Source organism: Manis javanica, chromosome 5 (genome assembly GCF_040802235.1).
Source record: "Manis javanica isolate MJ-LG chromosome 5, MJ_LKY, whole genome shotgun sequence".
Taxonomy (NCBI): Eukaryota; Metazoa; Chordata; class Mammalia; order Pholidota; family Manidae; genus Manis; species Manis javanica.
In genome coordinates, this window is record NC_133160.1 from 24,494,773 (window position 1) to 24,516,207 (window position 21,435).

The following is a 21,435-nucleotide window of genomic DNA, read 5'->3' on the forward strand; positions in this document are numbered from 1 at the left end:
CACTTATCTAGTGTCAGAGCCAGAATTTGAACTGGTCCCATTTGGCTGGCCTCTTTCCATATGACCTCCTCAGTGGCCTCCCCACTGCCACTCTTACTTCCTTATAATCTCATCTCTTCTGATCTAAACATGTAATTCAGATTGCATCATTTCTTTATTCATGGAAATCCACACACCTTACTGTGGTATACAAGGTCTTGCATGTCCTCTCCCTGTCGTCCCCTCGCACCCTCCCTCTGGCCCACCTCACTTTGGCCACACCAGTCAGCTTTCTGTTCCTCAAACTTGCCAAGTCCTTTCCCACCTCAGGGCCTTTGCACCAGCTGTTCCCTCTGCCTGGAAGACTGTTCCCCCAGGTCTTCGTCCAGCTGTCAACTTCCACCATGCTGGATCAGGGTATGTGTTGGCTTACTCTGGAGAGGGGCCTCCCCTGACCACTCAGCCCAGAGCCCACTGTTGTCTCTATTCTGAACCCGTCTCCACTCTATTCCTTATTCACCCCAGCTTCTGCCGCTCCTTTACCCTGTCTCTACCTCACTCCTTATCTCCAGATTCAGGATTCAAACTTTGAGTTTAGTTATTTCTCTTCAGTCTCATGATTTAGAACAGCCAAATTAATGACAATGAAGAGTCCAGTATGGTTGTATGGTAGAGAATCTCTCTTTCTGGATTTCTTGTCTGGTTGTTTCTTTGTGATCAAATTCAGGCTAAGCATTTTCGGGGAGAACACAATATAATTGACATCATGTCCCCTTACTGCATCTCTTCAGAAGGTGAACCCATTGTGGCAGGGGGCCCCACTTTCGGGGCTGCTGAATTTGATCACTTGGTTGGGGGATGTCTGCCAGCCACTCCGTTGTGCAGATACATGTTCCTTTCTGTCAACCAAAAGTAATTTGTAGGGATAAATGGGTTTTGAAATGCTTTGAGTTACTTGAAGAGCATCTGCTCTGGTCGCACTAAAATCCTGTTATTCCTAATAATAATGAACCCCTGGTTCCTGTGGCCAGGTCCCCACTTGTAGAGCATGTTCATTTCACATAGAAATCTGCCTAGAGGGGTTTGGTGCTTAAGATGACCACCAGTCATCCATTTACAAAAGCACCTACTGTTTGCAGAGTCTGGAGAGGTACTGTCCCCTTAAGCAGATAGGAGCAGCCTTCTCTGCCATGGTCCCCCACCAGACTGGGACCAGAAGGGAGAGATCATTGGGAGAATTAGTGATCAAGAAACTAGGTCATGCCATTCCTTGTCAGGACTCATGCTTTGGCCACTTTAAGGATCAAGGGAGTTGTCCTGAGGCACAAGGACACTGAAGGTGACTTTATACAAGGTCACTCCAGGAGTGGTATCTCCTGCCGGAATAAGGATCTGGGAGATTTCCTCAGGCTTCAGCATTTGTGAAAACTCAACCAATTCACAGCGCTGTTGAACAGTCGGCCTTCTCCAGGGCTCCCAACTGCCTTCTGTGGTTTGAGTGGGGCTGGGGCTGTTTTATCTCAAGGATGGTAAATGAGTTCACATTTCATGCCTATTGAAAATCACTGCTTTGCCCTCCTGGGCAGTACTGGCTCTCTTTTATTAGAGAAGAGGTAGGTTATCTGGGTTCAATTTCACCTTTGAACTAAAGTTGGATTTAGCTTTATATTTCAAGCCCGGATATCCACCACTGCTGTGAAATAGTGACTCAGGCCAGTAGAAGTCAAAGGTCTCTAGAAATCTGGTGGGAAAAAAATGGGAAATGCTGGGCCTGAATTATCTCATTTTCAGAGTGAGGAACAGTTCCCACGTTGGAAATGCCCACATTTCCCTGGATGAACTAAAGAGCTTTGGCTATTAATTAATTCTGAAAATCATTACTGGGCACCAGCATGTCTGGATGTTCAGGTAATGAAGTCTCCAAACTGTCCCCCACCACGAAAATGAGAAGTAAAGATCTCAGAGAGAAAACTGAGAAGAGTCAATTACAAATCAAACATATTTTATTTCAGGAATAAAAGGTGTTCATGAGTAACACGGTTAGACCCTCTTCTAAAAAGAAAGTGTCAGTTTTATATTGACCTTAAAATCCTTAGCATGTGCGGAAAGAAGGCTGTGTGCGGTTAATTTGACGTGTTGTCATCTTTTTGTTATTCCAATGGATGACTACTGAGCTCTGAACCTGTGGTGTTGTACTTCCAACTCGCGCCTGTAGAGGGAGCCTTGTTTACCTCAGACTGTTCACAATGCACAGCTTTCAGTGAAAGAAAGAAAAAGGCTTTTTACAGAAAAAAGTTGGAGGGTTAAAAGCAGTCTTTCAAAATTGCAAACAATCGCGGTAGCTGTCTCCTTTTCTCTTCTTTGCTGGCTCCACTGTTGAATGAGCTGTAGCGTAAAGTCAGTAGAAATTGCCTTTCCTCTTCGGACGCGATCAGAGGAACCAAGAGGTGAGATCGTCATTGGTTTTTTGTTTTCTTTTGTTTTTTTGGCCATTTCCTCACAGAATTACCCGAGGTCAGTTCCCCATCCCTGTTAAATAAAGCACAAGTTTTTTCTGAAGGTTGATCTATTGTAACGGAGGGTGTGAATTTGGGGAGGGGGCATCTGCCCCTGGCCCATTTTCTCTGTCGGGGTCTAATTCTGTTTGGGGACGAGCACGTTATGTTTCAGGCTGAGTCTGAGATTGCTCGGAGGTCTAGGGTCCCCCCGCCCACCCCGCGACGCCCCATGCCATCTTCTCCTACACCCAAGTCTGCCTGAGCAAAGGACTGCGTCTCCCATCCGCGTGGGTCTTTCGCTTTCTGTGATGCTGTGTCGCCGCGGAGAGTGCGCGCCCAGGTCTGGGATGCAGCAGCATTCTTGATGCTATCCTATTACTTTACAACTGTAGCTTGCGCGCCCTAAGGAGACCGCACAGTGTAGACTAGAGGAGCACAGTGACCGGCGGGACGGGTGGGGGGAAGCCGGGAGGGAGCTGGGAAGAAGCAGGAGGCAGGTTCTCGGGATCGCTGAAATGTTTGGGTTGGACAGGTGAGCGCAGCCTGGACTCTAAGGCGCCCGCCGTGGGAAGGAAGGGAGCAGGGAGGGTGTAAACTAAGTGGTGGGAAAGAGACAAAGGAAGAGTGAGGCGGCGAGGTGGTGAGGAATATAGGGAGGGGGAGGGGAGAGGAGGGGGCAGCGGGTGGGCAGCGCGCCGAGAAGCCCGAGCTTGAACTTGATGAAGAAAAGGGGGGGCCCGGGGTGGGGGTGGGGGCGCGGCAGAGAGCCGGCCACGTGCCCGGCTTTCCCAGACCAGGGTCTCGCTCAGACCGCCCCGGGGCCCAGCGCCTTGGCCCAGCAGAGACCCGCGTCCTCGGGGAACCAGAAGAAGCGCGGGGTTCGAGGGCTGCTCGGAGACCCCGGGGAGCCGAGAGTTCCTAATGGTGCCCCTGTGTCACTTTCTTTGGGCCAAGTATCTCCTCTCCTGGCCTGAACGCGGAGAGCCCGGCGGGTGCCCACCCCCGGACCCGAAGACTGTGGCCTCCGCGAGCGAGGGGCGGGCACATACCCCACCACCTTTCCCCGGCGCAGCCCCGGGCCAGGATCTTCCTCGCAGCGCTTCCCCCTTAAGAGCGCTCTCTCCCCGGAGCGCCCGGCGGCGCGTCCAGCGCGCGTCCAGCCCTCCCCCGCTACCTGGCCCAGCACCCCCTCCCTCCTCCCCCCACCTCCCTCCTTTCTCCTCTCTCAGGGCGCCTCCTTTTCCTCTCCCCTCCCCCCGTGCCCACTCTTCCCTCCCGCCCGCCCCTCCACCTCCTCCTGCCGCTCCTCCTACTCCCCCAGAGTGCGCCCTCCCTGCGCTCCCTCCCCCCCGGCCCCCGCCCCCTCCCGGTCCCCCCCCCTCCCCCCTTCCCCCTCCCGGCCGCCGCGCCGCCACCGCCGCCGCCGCCGCCGCACGCCTGGGCCCTCCCCCTGGCCACCCCCGCCCCCGGACCGGGCAGTGACGCGCCGCGGCGGTGCCAGCCCCTCTCTCCGGGCGGCCGCGGCGGCAGCAGCAGCTGCAGCTGGAGCTGTAGGGCTGTCACCGCTGCCCGCCCCGCTCACTCGCGGAGCCCGACCGCCCTTCTCCGCCTCGCCTCCCGCCCAGGTACGGAGTCCGGCCCGGATCCCCTCGATCGGGCTGTTTCCGGGCCCCGGCCGCCGCCCCCCTCCTCCAGCCGCTGCCGCCGGCCGTTGAGCTGCGGTTAGGGGGGCGGGGGGCTGACGGGTTCCGGGGAGGGGGACGCAGGGGAGCTTCCTGCGCCGGGGCTGAGGAGGGGGGCGCGGGGAAGCGGCTGCGCTCTGGGTGGAGTGGGCTGGTCTGGGGGGCGGGTGAGTGCGACCGGGCGGGGGGGCGGCAGTGAGGGCTGCACTCTGGGGGCCGCGGGGTGGCCGAGAGGTATGCCTGGCCCCGGGTGCTGAGGGCCGCCGGGCGCACCCCACTCCCGGGCGGTGCGCGCCGCCGGTCTTGGGGGGCGGTGATTGTGTGCGCCGCGCCGCCGCGGTATTGTGCGGCGGCCACACCGTTTGCAGCGGGCTCGGCACCGCGTCCCGGGGAGGAAGGCGTTCGCAGGCGGCGGGGTGGGGGCCGGGCTCGGGTTGCCGCCACCGCCGTCGCCGCGAGAAGGGAAGTGGACTGTGTTTGGGGATGTGAGGACGGGAAGGGTTGTGGCAGGGAGGGGCTCCTTGCTTCGACGCGGGGAGTTGGGACGAGGTTTGCAGAGTTGAGCCCACTTCGGCAGGCCCCAGGCTCTCCCCCGGGCGGGCCAGGTGCCGGTCTCAGGTGTACCGACGTCGTAGCGGAAGCTGGGGGCGTCGGCGGCCCCTGGCGACGGGCATTTCTTAATGAAGGGGGCACATGGGGCGGGGGTAGCTGGCCGGAGCGAGGGCGCGCGCTCGGGTTAAGTTGGATTTACTCGTCCGCCCGCCGCTCTCCGCCTACTGCTTCTGGGCCCAACACTTTTTCGGGAGGCGGGGTAGGGAGCGCAATCCACATTTTTATTTCCAGCTGCTCGGGTTCAGAAGCGAACCCCCTTCTTACTCCCACCTGGAGCTGCGTTCGCTGGAGTCTGGTCGCCCCTACCCGGTCGCGCTTCCCGGGGGAAGTTCTCATTAAGTCTCGCTAATTAGCATTATTCCTGGGGAAAGGTTAAGGTTAGACCGTCCTTTTCCTTATCGGGAGGCCCACCCCCCTCCTCCCCATTCTCTTCTCCCTGCCTCCTCCCCAAGAGCACAAAAGCACAAAAAGAAAGTGTGAAGAGGCGCAGATCAATGGAGAAGCCACAAACCCATTAATTCAAATGGAGCCTTTTTTCCCCCCTCTAAAACATTGATTTTTCTTTCTGTCTGCTCTGAGGGGAGATTAATAACCTCCTGATTTCACCTGAAATGGTGTTTGGGCTCTGTGATTTCCTCCTCTTTCTGAGAAGGATTGTGGCTTGAAATAGATTCTCCCTTGAGATAAAGCCCTACTTATCCCAGAATCAGCTAGAAGCCCCAGCCTGGGCCAGCCTACCGGGTGGGGGCTGTCGGGAGCGGTGCGGGGGGGCTCTCGCGACTCCTCTGGGGAGAGCCCTCTGTGTGAGAGGCCAGGGACCCCTTTTCATCCCTTGCTTCTGGGCTGTGTGTTGGTTTAGGGGAAAGTAGTTTAGCCCCCAGGTAGTAAATTACCCCTCCATTGGAAAACCATTAGGGCCTAAATGTATCCTTGAATAATATCAAGCTCCTGTCTAATCCCGACACAAGCTGGGCTTGTTTTATAGAGCAGGGTTAAGACGGCGCCTCCTCCCTCACCCACTGCATCATGGCTAGGTGGCACGACCCCATTCAGCACCTTCCTGCAAAACAGCAGGAGCAGAGTACTCCAGGGCCTTCCTCCTCCCTGGGAAGACTGATTTTGGGGGAACTTGCATGGCCTCAGCCACCCTGGGGCCATGTGGAGCAGGATCGCCTCTGAGTTGCTCAAGAACTTTTTTGTCTCATCTGGGTCCTTTTCTTAGAAGGAAACTCCTGCAGGGGATTAGCACAGAGCAGCTTCTCTCCAGCCCTCCTTGTGGCTGGAAGAACCCTGTCTGCTGAAGCTCATCTCTCCAGCCTTCCTTTTAAAGAGACCCCTGTTAACTGTGGGGTCTGGGGTATCAATGGGGCCCTCGTGGTGCAGAATGCTGGGAAAACAGCCAGTTGCCTTTACTTAGGAAACAAAAGCCCGTTTTACACTCAATACACTAGTAGAAAGGTGTTGGAAATGCTCCCTCCCAGCATCCAGGCGTCCAAGGCAGCAAAGGACAACAGCACCCCCATGTATATGTAAATGTCTCTGGCAGACCCTGTGGAGGGTGTGTATGTGCACGTGAGTGTGAGAGAGAATACCTAAAATGTAGGTGATTGGCAATGTCTCACCCCTCCCCAGTTCACATTTCCCAGAAGAGGCTGTGCTTGTATGACTAGTAAACTAGTGTGTTAGCAGAAAAGAGTGGAATTGTGCAGGGACTGTCCCAGGGAGGCTAGCCACCTCCTCTGGGGCCAGGTGGGCTTGGGGTGTAGCATGAAGCACAGCCTTGGGACCCCACAGCTCCCAGGAGCTGTGGCTCAGACCACCCTAAGATTTCATTTATGCAACCCCTTCACAGCAGGGATTTGAGCCCTTGTTGCTTTAAATCCTGGGGGGTTTTCAGCTTCCATTAATAAGCCATCTGATGAACTGAAGTGGTTAAGTTGGGGTCAAATGCGGTTCAGTACCTTCTTGGCATGCTCAGAGGCTATGTGTGTAATGCTCACTGACATGGAGACAAGGGGAAGAATTACCTCCTCCTGAAGAGTTTTCAGGGCCTGGAAAAAGCCTGCAGGTGTTCCAGAAGGAGGTGCTCGCTTTATACACCTTGGTGTGCCTGCTTGGAGTAGAGCTGGTGCTGGGGTAACTGCCTGAGCCTGGTGGTCTCCCTGGCAGTAGTTTCATTCTCTCATCAGACACCCATGGGGGCTAGACAGAGAGGGATCTGTTGCCTGCCTGACCCAGAAACAGCACCCACCCACCCCAGCATATCCCTGCACCCTACCCCTCCTCTGAAACACACACCCTAGGCTCCTGGTAAGGGCTTATGGCTTACAGTTGCACTAAATTCTCAGCAAATCCTCCTCCTCTCCTTTCTCAAAGCAAGTGGTAGAGATAGAATTACAGCTCTGAGGAAAGGCCTGGAAAATGTTGTGTGAGGCACGCCCCAGGATCCCTATCCTGGAGGATGCAAATGGCTCAACTTCAGAGGCACCAGGAACCCAGTTCCCGAGAAATTGACCCCAGTTGTAAAATAATCAGGTTACTGATAGCACCTGCCCCTAGTTACATGCCATGGATACAGGCGCATTTCCACCATTTCCCCTCTGGTCTCCTGTTTTCTCCTCCTCCTGGGCTGGGCAGTGCTGGTGCTTGTTTTGCCTGCAGAGGAGGAAAGGGCCTCAGAACCTGGGTGGAGAGAAACTGAACCTGTCCGTGAATTTTGGACTGCAGATAAGAGCGGAGAGGGTTTGGTCAGCTCCTTTCCTTCTGCCCAGAGTCAGGGCTCCCAGACTGGGGTGTGTCCAGGGACTGGCTGGATGCTGCTTGCTTCCCAGCCACCCCCCCAAACCGCTGAGTGAGTTCCCGTTTTGGAAGGGGCAGTTGGCCCGATTGCCATGTGACCCATAATGGCTCAGGCCCTTTGGTGTTGAATAAATGATAGATTTTCATTAATAGGTGGGCAAGCCTTCAGGCTTCAGGGTGTTCAAGGGCAGAGGTAAAAGCCAGGCGGTGGGTGGCAGCTGGCTGGCCAGTCACATGGAATCTGGGGAGGGGGGTCCAGAAGTAATGGATTATGCACATTCTTTTATTTTCTAATGGAAGTTTCATCGAGTTTGTTTACAGAAAAAGAAATCAGTAGACCAAATTCTGTTGAGATTCCAGAAGGGAAAAGCAAGAGGTGCCCAACTTGTGACCTCTGGGTGAGGACGGGAGGGGTGGGCGGAGTACCCTAGGTCGGCACACAGGCCTGAGGCCCCGCCACTCAAACCTGAGCTAGCTGCCTCCTGCAGGTCCCTGTGGACTTGGCTGTATTCGCCCCTCTACACAGTGGCTGATGGGCTCTGAACTGTGTGTGCTGGTAATTGCCTGTGTAATTAGGCTGCTCCTGGAGTCCTGGCTTGGTTGTGAGTGGGTGAAGAGACAGTCTGCCCTCTGCAGCAGGGGGCTCTGCTGTAGCAAGTGGATTTGCAAAGGGGTCTTGGGAAGGCTCTCACCCACATCAGCCCTGCAAGTGAGAGTGTGGAAGCTGTCTGTAAGTTTAAGAACTTATGCATTTTCTTCCTTTAAGTCAGATTTAATAGACTTGATTTTTCACTTGAAAAAAATTACCGTAGCAGTAGTGTCAAAATCTTAGCCAGAACTACCACTCACAAGACGGATTCATGTGGCAGAACCCTGGGGGCTGAAGAAAACCGAGGGGGCTCCAGAGCCCACTTACAAGTGGGTCAGAATTTTTCTTTGGTCTTCCTAGTCACAAGGTCCTGGAGGACAGGAACCCTGCTTTAGCATCTGTGTCCTTAGCACACTGCCAATACACAGTAGATGCTCAGTAAGTGTGTGTCAAGTCACTGAAGAGAGAGTGAACATATGGGTGCATGTGTACATATAGCTTCACCTCCCCATGGGTTCCCTTTGGGTCTCATCCTGAGACACTTTGTCATTAAGAAATCTGTTTCTTTCAGTTGAAGGGAGGAAGTGTGGTAAGGCAGCCCCTTGGTGTGGTGGCACTGTGATATGGGCTCCGAGCACGGGCTGCCTGAGTTTCGACCCCAGCTCTGCCACTAGCTACAGTGCCCTTGAGCGGCTAGGGCAGGTACCGTATCTGAAGGTAGACCTGGCACGGGTGCCTGCTCTTTGTATGGACCATTGCAAGAGAATCTCATAAAACCCTTGCCCCAAAGCCCCTTGTGTGTGGGCCCTGGATGCTTTTAGTTACCAGGTAATTGCAATGTCAATGTAAGATTTAGCCCACCTCTCCCTAATTGAACTTGGCAGGGCAGGGAGTGGTGGAGGGGGGTCATTTTGGTGGGCAGTTAAGCAGTCTGAGCCAGAGAAACCAGAGGCTCTGAGTGGGGTGGCTGGCAGCTGCAGGAGGGAGCATCGTAAGGCAGCTTGCTGCCACCAGCCCCCCAGCCGGAGTCCAGGTTTCATATTGTCTCCATTCAAGGACTGTGTGCAGGGGGCCGAGTCCTTAATTGTCAGACTAATTCCACATGCTCATTAAACACCAACATCATGCCAGGCAATTCAGCCAATTTTATGGGTCTCACTGGCCTTGTCGGGGGTCCAAGGAACATCCAGGTTGGGTCCCCACTCTTGGAAGGACTTAAGGGTTTCTGGGGGAAAGGCAGGGCAGAGACCTGCAGTGTGTTGACATGCTACAGCTGAGGGGCATGTGCTGAACTGCTGGGCTACTGGTATAGACTGTCTTAAGAGAGGAGCAGAGCAGACTGGGCTGGAATTGACCGTGAGGGCAGCGAGGGGGGTGCATTTGGAATTTGGATTGTGGAGTGCTGCAGTAGCATGACATTCCAGGAGACAGGGACAGCTGGAGCAGAGGCGTGGAGGCTGGAAAGAGGGTGTGTTGGCACACATCTGGCTCTGCCACTTGTTAGCTCATGACCTTGGGCAAGCGCCTTAACCCCTTGGCGCCTCAATTTCTCATTGGTAGAATGGGGCTGATGTGGGTACCTACCTGATGGGCTTGTGTGAGGGTGAAATGACACAATCCAAGGGGAGCACTTGGTGCGGGATGAACATTGGCCACTGTCAGTGTTTTAAACTTGGCCGAGTAAGTCTAGAGTGTGGAAGCCTTCAGTGCTTTACCCGTGGTCCTGCTTTCTTCTGCTCCCCAGTGAGAACCCTGTGTGCTCAGTGGAGCTGTCATCCACAGCCTTCCCCGGAGCTGGAGACAGCCCTGCCCGGGCTCTGTGCACCTGGGGAGGGGGTACTCCTGTGTGGCTCCTCTGCCCAGACCTCACCCACCCCGGCCACATCAGCCTCGTGCCTGCTCCTCAAACCCACCAGCATACGCTGGTACTCACAAGGCTCCCCGTGTAGCCCTCCATGCAGCAGCCTTCCTGCAGGCCTCTGCTCTCATGCTCCCAGACCAGTGCCACCTGGTCACCTGGCATACACAGCCCTGCAGGTCCCTCTGCCCTCCTTCTCGCTTTTTTTTGCTTTGTAGCCTTCATCACCACTAGTGTTCTGTGTTTTTCTGCTGATTTTCTATCTCCCCCACTGGACAGTAAGCACCAGGAAGGCCCCCTTGTACTGGCCACAGCTGAATTTCCCAGCATCTGGGAAGGTGTTGGCTCATAGTAGGGGGTTCAATGAAGCTCAGTAAATACTCACTGAATGAATGGATGGAGCATTTTGGTCAGGTGGTGCTTCCAGATGTTACTAGAATACTTGGTGTCTTAGGGCATGAGTGTTTCAACAATACCCAAGAGCCAGGAGAGGGCCTTCCTCTTCAGCCATGACTTCAGGTCATACCCTGAGCACAGTGTCCCCTGGGCAGCCAGGAAGGAGCACAGGGCCCTAGAGAGGATGCCCCTGTACCTGGCTCCCAGAGCCTGGGTGGCTTCCAAGGGTCCGGCCCTGCCCTGCCTGCCTCCTGGCTCATGCTGGGGTTCCATCTGTGCACAGGGGAGGGTTTCGTTGTCTCTTTGTACTCTTTGTGCAGAGAGAGCCTTTTGAATGTGTGTGTGTCCCTCCAGGTGTGAGAACACAGTCTGAGGCGATGTGAGTGAGCGTGTTTCACGCAGGGAGACTGGGTGGATGTGCTTGTGTATAAGGAGCAGGGCAGCCTGTGGGAGGGACGGCAGAACGAGTGCATGTGCGTGTGTGCACAGAGAGGACACGTGGTCTCTGTCCCCCGAGATTCCAGCTGTGCCTCAGGGGGACCCCTGAGCTGGGCAGAGCTGGTAGCATGGCCCAGCTCGTGTCTTCCAGATTCAGCCGCAGAGGGTACACACTCATGCTGCACAGAAGCTGTAAATTCCAGGAAACTCCCTGCCAGCGGGCGTGGTGGGGAGGGGTGGGGGACAATCCGCAGGGGCTCCCTGGCTCTTGGAGAGCAGAAGCGCCTGCCTCAGGGACGGGCTCCAAAGAAAGTTCAGACCAAAGTGTGTTTTGCTCACTATAAAGACACCTCTGTAAGGGGGCCCTGGAGGGGAGGCCTTTGGGGGTGGGGGTGTTTTGCCAGAGGTCCTTACTGGGAGCCCACAGAGGCCATTGTATCTTGCTGGACAGGAAAGAGGAGGGGGCAAAGCCAGAGCTCCAGGGTGTGGGAGCTGTGGGGTCATCTTCCTTGCGATTTACAGCCAGCTCCCAAACACAGTTGCTTGCTGCTCCCGAAAGAGGCTGGGCCCAAAGGAGGAGGTGGGGTCCCTCCCTGCTGGAGGGCTGGATTGAAGGGGCCCCACCCCGGGGGTTCCCGGATGACTGGCCAGGGACTCACTGAAGCCAGTGAGGGGAGGGAAGGCGGTGTGGTCCTCTCCAGCAGGCCATCCGGCTGTTTGGAAGGCCCTGGAGGCCCCCCAGGCCCTCTAGCCAAACCCCCTTTGCGGTCTGATCCCCTTGCCTGCCCCACCCCCTTCCTTCTCCACGCTTCTGGGGCTGGCCTTTTCAGCTCTGGAAGCCACCCAAGAGCATATCTTTGAAGCACAGCAAAGGTTAGGAAGGATGAAGACAGAAATGTCCTCTGGGCTGGGGGAGTGGGAGACAGGAATTCCATGCATGCTCCACAGAGTCAGGGCAGCAGGCCTGGGGGTGGTGATGAGCTTGGCCTCGGCAGTGCCCGCCAAGTCCTGCTACCCACTCCTGGCTGCCTGGGCATGTGCGCAGTGAGCCCTCTAACCCAGGCTGTGGGCTGTGGGCAGGGAGCAGGGAGCCGTGGCCCTTGTTTACAGCACTTGTTTCAACCTTGCCTCACAAGGGTAAGAGCCAGGCCCTGCTATCCGCCCCTACAGGATGCAAGACCTCATAATTGTCTTCAATTACAGACTGCGCGGTCCTCAGCCCCAGCTTCCGACAGGAACCAGAGGCCGAGTCACTTCCATAGGGGGCCAGGGAGAGCAGCTGGCCCCTACTGCAGGGTTTGGGGCTCCCTGTGGCCTTTGGGCACTTCCAAATGCCCTGGGCCCTGGGGTTCACCCAGAATGCTGCCTCTGGGCTGCAGAGAGAGTGTCCCCATTGAACGCCTACCTTCTTTGTCCCTGATCAGGATGAAACTTCTGTGAGCAGTGAAGATTTTGATATGAATGACTCCACATGGATGTCAGCTGACCCACACCTGGCCTCCAGCCTGAGTCCCAGCCAGGACGAGAGGATGCGGAGCCCACAGAACCTCCACAGCCAAGAGGATGGTGAGTGTCCCTTGGCGGCCAGTGGGGGATGGACTGCGCCCAACTGCAGGGACCTAGGAATATCAGGGGTGACGGAATCTGGGCTGGGGCCTCTGGGGGGGCCAGGCCCAGGTTTGCAGCTGCCCGTAGAGTTCTCGGTATCTCTGTGGGCCCTGATGCCTGAGCCTGCTTCCAGGGTGAGCAGGTCCTCCCGAAGGCAAATGCACTGAGCTCTCGGGGACTGGAGCTGCATCGTGCCTGTTTGTTTGCCCTCATGCTTACAAGATGATTGGATATGGATTTAAAAGTCATCACAATTCAAGTCTAGAAGGTTAACAGTGTGCCTGACTCAGGACAGTCCAGATGCCCAGCAGAGAAGACAAGAGCTGGGTTTCTGTGGCTCGACATTAGGCTGTAGGACAGGGTCCCTGCCGGTCACCTTGTGTGCAAGCAGGCAGTGCACTTGTCCACTGTGTGCCCCCAGCCCCTTGGGATGAGATGTGGCCTGGCTGAATTGCTGCTAGCCTCTTCCCCAGCCTTGGCCCCCACTGTCCTCCAGGGCCCACTGGGCAGCCTCCTTCGGCTTCCTTTGGAGCAGAGGCTCCTTCTTGGGGTGGGAGAAGTGGGGTGCACAGTCAGATCCCAGTGGTCTCCTCCAGAGTCCCCCAGGGAGCCTCAACAGGGCTGGGCTCTGGGGCTCCAATGCCTGCCTCAGTTACATGCAGCTGTGGGCCTTGGGTGGCATCTGTGGTCAGAGGGTCCCTGGCCAGGCTCTGATTTCCAGGGTGGAGCTGATTGGCGGCAGGGGGATGAGCTTGAGCTGGACGTCAGAGAACTGGGGTGTAGAGCCAGCAATTAGGAGGGGTTGAAGGTCAGGGTCTGGAATGCAGGAGGGAGGTGTAGGTTTAAAAAGGGGTGTAATGTTAACTCTGAAACGGGTTAGCCTTAAAGAGTAAATAAGGGGTAGGAGCCTTGCGGTTTGGGTCAAAGTTCGTCTCCATGGCAGAACCAGCGCCTGCCTCCCAACTGCCCTTGCAGGACTCAGGCTTGAATCTGTCTTTGTCTGGGAGGAAACCTAGCCTAGAGGCAGCTGGGATGGCTGGGCCAGGGGCTGGGGAGCCCAGGGGTGGTTCTGTAAGGACTGGGGTGCAAGGCTGGTGGGAAAGAAAAGGCTTTTGTGCCTTGATGCCCCGTGAGGTTAGCAGGACCCCCTCATGCTGCAAGCCTCCCAGACCAGCGCTGGCTCCCAGTGTTCCCTGGGGCGGGGATGCAGGTCAGGGGCAACCATATGCCTCTGGGGGCCTTGGGGCTGCGAGAAGTGTCCAGCAACTGATCTCCCTTCTCATCTGAGCCTACTGAGGGCCACACCCAAAGCCACACCAGCAGAGCTCAGCCAAGGGCGTCGGTTATACCTTCCCAGGAAGAATCCAGAATGTTCTCTTAACCCAGTGTAGTGGGACTAAATGGGGCCATGATCCCCCCAAATTCATGCTTGAAAAAGTCTTGTTATTGTTGCTCACAACCACCTTTTGGGGGTCTGATACCTATTTGAAACACTTCCCAGGAAACTTGATGATTTGGGGGCCTCCAGGCTCAGGTAGCAGAAGTGAATGTTTCTATGGGGTCATGGGGCTTCCTCAGCATCAGTTGCCCCACCCCCTGGGGGCTTGGCTGATCACGAAGATGAAGCAAAGAGCTGGTGGGGTCAACATGTCCTACAGCTGGTGCCATGGAGCTCAGCAGGGGAGCCGACCTGGGTGTGATCACGCATGTCTCCCCACCTTCTGGTGCCTAGGCCCCTCCTAGCCATGGGTGTAGGGGCGGAGGCAGGCTGGCCTGCTGACAGTACATGAGTGTTTATGAGGGCGGGCAGCCAGAGCTGGAGGCAGGGAGGATGGTGGTGTCCGTGATAACATCAATTTAATTACTTAATCAGAGGCTGTGTCTGGAGACTGGGCTGATGTGCTGGCCAGAGGCTGACTTAGACCCAGTGCAGGGAGTCTCAGGCCTTGAGAAGGCCCAGCTGGCTGGTCTGGTCTCTGCTGCCCCTTCTGGTCCTCAATCTGTTGGTCACTGGTGTGTCTATCCAGAGAAGTGGGTTCCCAAAGGGCTTTGGCTGGGCACAGACCTGGCCAGGAGTCCTGTCCAGCACCCAGAGTGGCATGCAGCCAGCAGCCGTCTCTCTAAAGGTGCTAACAGTGCAGACATACGCTGAGACTCCACTCCCATCAGTAAGTCAGATGCAAGACCATCTGGGGCTGCAGGGTGTTCTCATGTACCCTGTTATTGAAGGACTGGGGTCCAGACAGGCCAGGCAGCAGTGGCTCTGGTTGGTCCTAAACTCCGTACCTAGCCACAGCCCTCTGCAGTGGCTTAATGTGTGGTCTCTGGTCCTCGGTCCTCCCTGGAAGTGGCAAGTTGGGAAGATGATGTCTGAGGTCCCCACTGTGAGCTCTGAGGTAGGGACTGTGTTGATCTTGCTCTCGGCTCTATCCTCAGTGACTCCCTTTGTGTGCTTGGCACATTATAGAAGTCTGTTTAATATTTGTTGCCTGAGTGAATAAAGGAACAATCATTTATTGATATCTTCCCCCAGCACACCACTCAGAGGTCCACCCCTTTTTGGGGACAAGTTGGGTTCTTTGTTCTTGAGGACATTCCCCAATCTGAGCACCTGGGGCTTTGCCCTTAGCCAGAAGGTGTGGAGATTCCCAAGGCTGTACCAGGAGCATCCCATCCCTGCTGGCAGCTAATGCAGCCCAGAAGCACGTCAGGAAGCCAGACAGCTGCCTTCACACCTGTTGGTGGATGTGTTGGGGCCCTCCTCTTCCTCCATCTCCTCCTTTTCCTCCTTCCTTTTCAAGTGTTAACAAAGGCAGATGAAGGCTGGGCCTTGGCAGGGCAGGTGCCAGTCTGAGACCAGGAATGAGTTAAGGGCATGGCAGCCCTCGCCCTCTGGCGCTCGTCTCTGATGTCACTCCTTTGTTGGGAATGGGAGTGTGCTTGTCCTGCAGCGGGGCTGTAGGTTCCCTCCAAGCACCTCATCGGGCCTGATGGTGCCTGCAGGCCTCCCCTTGCAGATCTCTTCTATGGGTCCTGTTCCTGCTGCCCTGAAATCACAGCAGCGCATACCTGGCCAGAGGCACCATTCACTTGTGCTTCCTCATGGGGGTTACAGCACGTCGCTCTCACCCTGGTTCACGGGGGAAACGCGGAGGATCAGGGAGAGAGTCTGGGCGATCTGACCAGAGTCAGGAGCAGGTGCCAAGCTGCCCTCCTCTTTCTTCTTTGGTGGGCGTGGGCCGTGTGTACGGTTCCCCAGAAGATGGGTGGGGAGTCTGGGAACCAGAGGCAGCCTCCTGCCTCACTCCTTTGGCTGCGGCTTCCTGGGGCCCAGAGTCATCCAGCTGCTCCACCGTGGCCTCCTGTCCGTGCACAGTACCTGCTGAGGCTTTCGACTTTGCTTTGAGTGCAAAGCTTGGTGCACATCATAGGTGCCTGGAAAAACACTGTGGTCTGGGGGCTGCTTTTTGGGGGTAGACAGAGGACACCTCAGAGAAGCCAATGTTGAGATTTCATCCAAAGGCACTGGGATCTGGCGTTGACTTGGGACCAAACAGCAAATCAGTCTAGAATTATACCCCGTCAATGGGATATGTTCAATGCCATCTCTTCCCCAGATCCCATAGGCACCCTGAGAGCTAAGAAGACTCCAGCACCCAGCACAGGGCCTGACACAGAGCCGGTGTGGGGGAAGGGTCTGCTAGATGAGTGAGTGAATGAAAAAGTGGATGAGGACATGCACACAGGCAGATGGGCCAGCAGGGTGCCCGAACGTCAGATAAGTAGCCAGGTCACAGTCTGCACCATGGCTGGCGGGCCTGGCGAGGACCCCACTCCTTGCATTTTCCCCAATGTGCTTCACCAGGCCTCTTGCTCTGCCCCTTCCTGAACGGAAAATGTGAGGCCTGGCCTCCAGAAGGGATGGATGGGGGTGGGGAGCGGACATTACTCACCTCCTGGGCAGACAGGAAGCCAGCGCCAGCGGGGAGCCGAGGGTCCTGCTTCCGTCCTCCTTTGGGGTCTTCCTGCAGGGCCATGGGGTTGTTGGGCAGGGGCTGTGTGGTGTTCTGGAGTATTTGGGACCTCTTGTGTGGGGCCCCTCAAATGAGACCGCTCCTCCAGCCTCAGATCTTTGGGACCCACTGGACCCTTAGGGGACGTGGTGGCAGGATTCCTTAGACGGTCTGGGAGCCTCCCCGCTGGGCCCACTGTGGGGCCTTGAGGCTGGACCAAGGCATTGAGGGTCTCAGCCTTCGGCTCTCTATCAGTCCTGCCTGCTAATATCACCACCCTTGTTGATGGCTTCGAGGTTGATAAGCCCGGTGCCTGCCTGGGACAGACAAGTCTGCAGTTTGGAGACAGGCACACAGTCCTCGGGATCCTTGCCGGGCTGTAGGCTCCACGAGGGCAGGAGGTGTGTGTCTGTAGACATGTACCTTATTTTTCCCTTTATTTTACAAGAATTACTTTCATTGTAGAAAATTTAGGGGAAAAAAGGGGTCAAAAATGGAAAATTAAAAATATGAATGTTTGGGGCATATTTTTCTGTCTTTTCTGTGCATGTAATGAAAGTCTTGTTTTCTTTAAAAAAGGTGGTGATCAGATAGTATTGCAGCTACCTTTTTTTCTTAGTAATGCCATTTGCCTCTGCATCAATGATGTGGCATTTTATTTTTATTACAATGTCATTAATATACAATCTTGGTTTCAGATGTACATCACAGTGGCTCAACAGTCCCTGTGATCAACTTATATTGTGACTGTGAATTGTTGTCCCTTTATCCCCCTCCCCCCACTGCACCTCCCCCAGCCCCTCCCCTCTGGTAACCACCAGTCACTTCTCTGTGTCTGTGTGTGGACTGCTGTTTTGTTTTGTTTTGTTTTCATATTCTACAGTGATGTGGCATTTTTAGAGCTTGTCCAGTCATCTCAGTGACTGGAAGCCCCATTCCTGAGTCCCCTGGGCTTAGTCCCTGAGATGGTGACAGGCGGGCTGTGACCTGTGAGCTCAGAGCTGTGACTGTCCCTTCTCTACAGAGGAGGAAACTTCATCTCCCGCCAGAGGAGCAGCCTGCCCAGACCACCAGCAGCCACAGGGGTCTCCCTGACTCTGGGGCCAGTGTGTGGGCCACTCGTGGGGAAGGACTTTAAAGTCCCCCTTTTTAGCTATTACACACAGTGCCACAGGGAGCGTCCTTTAGACCAAAGCCCCTGTAGGGGCCCAGGTGTCCTCTGTTGAGTAGTTAGTGGCAGACACAGCGCAGGGAAAGCTGCATTTGATGTGACATTGAAGACAGGTGGAAAGGACCTCTGAGGCATGGGAAGTTTAGGCTGCCTGTCAGGAGGAGGCTGGGCAGGGAGGAAGATGCTGAGTGCCAGGGTTGGGGGTTTCTTTGGTCACATGTCTCCAGCAGCTGCCTGTGTCCCCAAGCTCCAGCCAGGAGAGATGGGGCAGGGAGGGCGCAGGCAGGCCGGCTGTCTGGTGAGGGTCTGGCATACAAGGGCTCTGGGAGGAGCAAGAGGTGGGGCCCTCGCTGTGGTCCTGGGGTCTCCACTGGATGTGGCTCCCTGCAGGCGGCTCCTAGCAGTCTGCTGTGGATCTCCCGAGTGGGTCCCTTCTTGCTGAAGGGCCTGGGGCAAATCACTCCCTTGCGATGGTGGGACAAGGATTGGATGGTGAACAGACAGGGCTTAGCACACCCGGCTTAGGGGAACGCTTGGCAGGTGGTTACAGGATGGCCTTCTCTTAGGTGGCCAGGAGGGAGCAGAGGCTTTGCTGAAGGGCCAGGGGCCAGGGGCCATGGCAGCGGGCACACACACAGGCTGGGGGCTGTAGGTGGGTCAGGGCCCTCCCTTGAAAGACTAAGTAGTCCTCCTCCTCCCTCCCCCTGGATCCTCGGGCCTCTTCACCAGCCCTACTTGGTCCAGTCCTGTCTCCTCATCCAATCAGGTCTCTCCTGTTCCCTCTACCCGCTGAGCCTTGTGGGGCTCTGACCACAGTTTTCATTACCAAATCACATTTGTGCACCTGGCCCCTGTTCCCAGCCCCCGGGAGCCTAACTTTGGCATGGGAGCTGGGCTGAGAGGGCTTGTCCTCACATCTCCCGAGTTCCCCAGGACCCTGCTGCTTGATCTGGCAAACCCCAGTCCCCAGCTCCCACACTGCTGGGTGGCTGCGAGTTAGTTCTCCTATCCAGGGAAAAGGCTCCTGGGGAGCAACTTAGGTCCAGTGTGCCAGCCTCTGTGCTGGGCACTGAGGACAGATACCACAGGAGCAATCTTGGCAAGTGGTGGAAGCTGCCCTTGCTGGGGCACGGCAGGAGGATATTCTGTGGGGAAGGAGTGGGGCTTGGGGCCAGGCCAGGCTGGCTCAGTCAGTTTCTCCCATTGCCCTGAGCTTTGGGCATTTCTAGTGTGCTTTGTGAATGGTGCTCACCTTCTCAAGGGCCACCCTGGAGTTGGAGCTCCAAGGCCTGTTGCAGGTGGCTCCCTATGGACCTGGCACTTCTGGTGGGCATCCACCCTGGGCACTGTCACGTTAAGGGAGCACTGTGGCCCCTTTGCCATAGATGGCTCCCTCAGATGGCTTCTGAGGGACTTTTCCTGCAGTGGGCTTTAAACGGAGCCTTCTCTCCCCCACACCTGCTGATCTTAGCCCTGTCTACCCACCTAACCCTGCTTGTCTGAGGTGAGGCTGGAAATTGGGTCCAGACCTCATTCTCTGTCTATAGGTCACATAGCTCCTGCTTCTAGAACAAGAGCTGTTTGCCTCTATTCAAGGCTCCAAACATCCACACCGGATGGCCTCCTGCCCTCCCCTCCTCCTCAGAGCAGAGAACTGGGGCCCAAGCCCTTCCGGGGATTGGCTGTGGGCCACCCGGGCAGTCCCAGGTCACAGGAAAGTGTCCATCATCAGCTGGGCTGCAGGAGGCAGACAATGCTGGGCTGTCCTGGCCCTGGGCCACCCCGGGTGGGAGAGGCTGGGAGACGGCACCAAGAGGCCCCTTTATCCTGGCACAGCCCTGGCCTTGTGCAGGCCCCAGACGCCCGTGAGGACCTTGGGAGCAGGAGAGTGTCCAGTGCCCAAGGAGGTGAAGTTCACCAGCTCAGACAGGGAGGAAGAGACACACCTGGAAGATTAGCCTGGGCAGTCGGGAGCCCGAGCCCCGCCCCTCCCTACTGCTCCCCACCCAGGACATTAGACCTAACTTCCTGCTGACCCTCTGTGAGGCGGGTCCTGCTGTGCTGGAGAGGAGGCCTGGGGCGGGGTGGGTGCAGGAACGACATCACCACTCTGAGCCTGTCCGAGAGCGACTCTCCCAGGAACCAGGAAGTGACCGGGGCCACATTGGCGTCATCACCCTGACCTAAGGACTGGGATGCACCGAACCCAGTCTAGGTTCCGGGAGGGCTGATGGAGGGCCTGCCAGGGGCCCTGAGGCACCACACACATGCACGCAGGCTCTGGGGCCAGGGCCCTGCCCCGCAAATCACTCACACAATGGTTGCCTGAGTGGCTCTGTTTGCTCTCAGGACAAATGATTTGTTTGGGGGTGGGTGGGGGTGGGGAGGACAGTGCCATGGGCATCTCAGCTCGAGCTTTGCACACTGAAGTAGTGTTGCTTTCTCACTGCCTCTGCTTGGCCTAGAGGTGGGACCAGGAAGAATGTCAAGCCAGGGAAGACACAGACCAAGGCAGGCTGTATTGGGAAGAGTCCCTGGGCATGTTTGCCAGTGTGTATTAGGAGAGGGGCAGCAGGCAGCAGCACAGTGGCAGGGGTGAGGGGGCTGTCCTGTGTACAGATGACAAACTAAACCAAGGCCTAGAGACGACAGAGCACTAAGGATGGGTGCTTTGGGGAGTCAGGCAGCACCAGGCCCATCTTGGCTCTTCCGTACTTGCTGTGTGATGGCCAGTGACTTCCCCCTGGGTGCCTGATTGCTCAGTTGGGCGCAGTGTGTATGCCTGGCTCCTCCCACTCGGTGTCCACCTCCTAACTCCAGGCTGTGCTGTCCCCAGTTCCCCGAGCTAGCCCTGTTCAGACCACTGCCCCGAGACCTGCTCTCATCTGTGGCTCAGGCACCTCTGTAGGGGTCGTAACCCCAAGGACCCTACTGGGAAAATCTTGAAAATGTAGGTCTGTGCTCGCTGATACAGCAGCCACAGGCAGCTGCTGAAAGGGCTCATGCAAATCGAGGTGTACTGTGTGTGTAAAATTCAGTTTCAGAGACTTAGTATGAAAAAGATGTAAAGTCTTTTAATTTTAACACAATGTAAAATATCTCAATTTTAACAGTATTGATTACTTGTTGGTAATATTTTGGATCAGGTAAAATAAAGTAGATTATTAAAATTCATTCCACCTGTTTCTTTTCACTTTTTTTTAATGTGGCTACTAGAAAATTGGAAAATTGGAAATTGCCCAGGTGGCTCGCATTCCGTTCCTACTGAACAGCCCTGCTCTAGCCTCTGAGGGCCCCAGGTGCTGTACCCGCTTAAGGGATGTCACAAAAGGTCAGCAAGAAGGTGGGTGTTGTGAAATAGAGGTGCCCGTCTCCCTGGGCTGGTAAGAGGAGAGCCCGCATGGGGAATGGCCGGCGTGCGAACCACAGGATGTAGGGGGTTCTCAGGAGGACAGCTAGGCGGACAACCAGGGCCTAAAGGCCAGACTGTGGGGCAGGCAGCCACTGCGGCCCCATCACCTAGGATGGGGGGATCCCAGGGGACTGCCTCACCCAACTTCTTGGCGACCCCTGTTTGACCCCAGGGCTCTCCCCCTTCCTTCCGGAAGAGCAGGGTAGCCTGCCAGGAGCCTGGTGCTCCTGGGAACTATGCATCATGTAAACACCGCCCAAGCCACTGGCCTTCATCAAAGGAGGCAGGGGCCAACCCTGGTGAGGTGCATGCCCCAGATTCAGAGCAGGCTCAGTACTCCGCCCCCGCCCCCGCCACCTGCAGCCCAAGGCCACAGTGGC

The 21,435-nt window shown here is 56.2% G+C and overlaps 1 protein-coding gene across 3 annotated transcripts in view; it reads left to right on the forward strand.

The window, feature by feature from the left end:
• The window catches only part of NOL4L (nucleolar protein 4 like), a 121,562-nt gene that overhangs the window by 80,330 nt on the left and 19,797 nt on the right, over positions 1 to 21,435 (forward strand). For all 3 annotated transcript variants that reach the window (XR_005057623.2, XM_037004632.2, XM_037004633.2), the window contains exon 5: positions 12,276 to 12,417. Coding sequence is in view for 2 of the 3 variants with exons in the window: in XM_037004632.2 (XP_036860527.1) it covers positions 12,276 to 12,417 (142 nt within the window). In the remaining variant the exon portion in view is untranslated. The remainder of the gene's footprint in view (positions 1 to 12,275; positions 12,418 to 21,435) is intronic.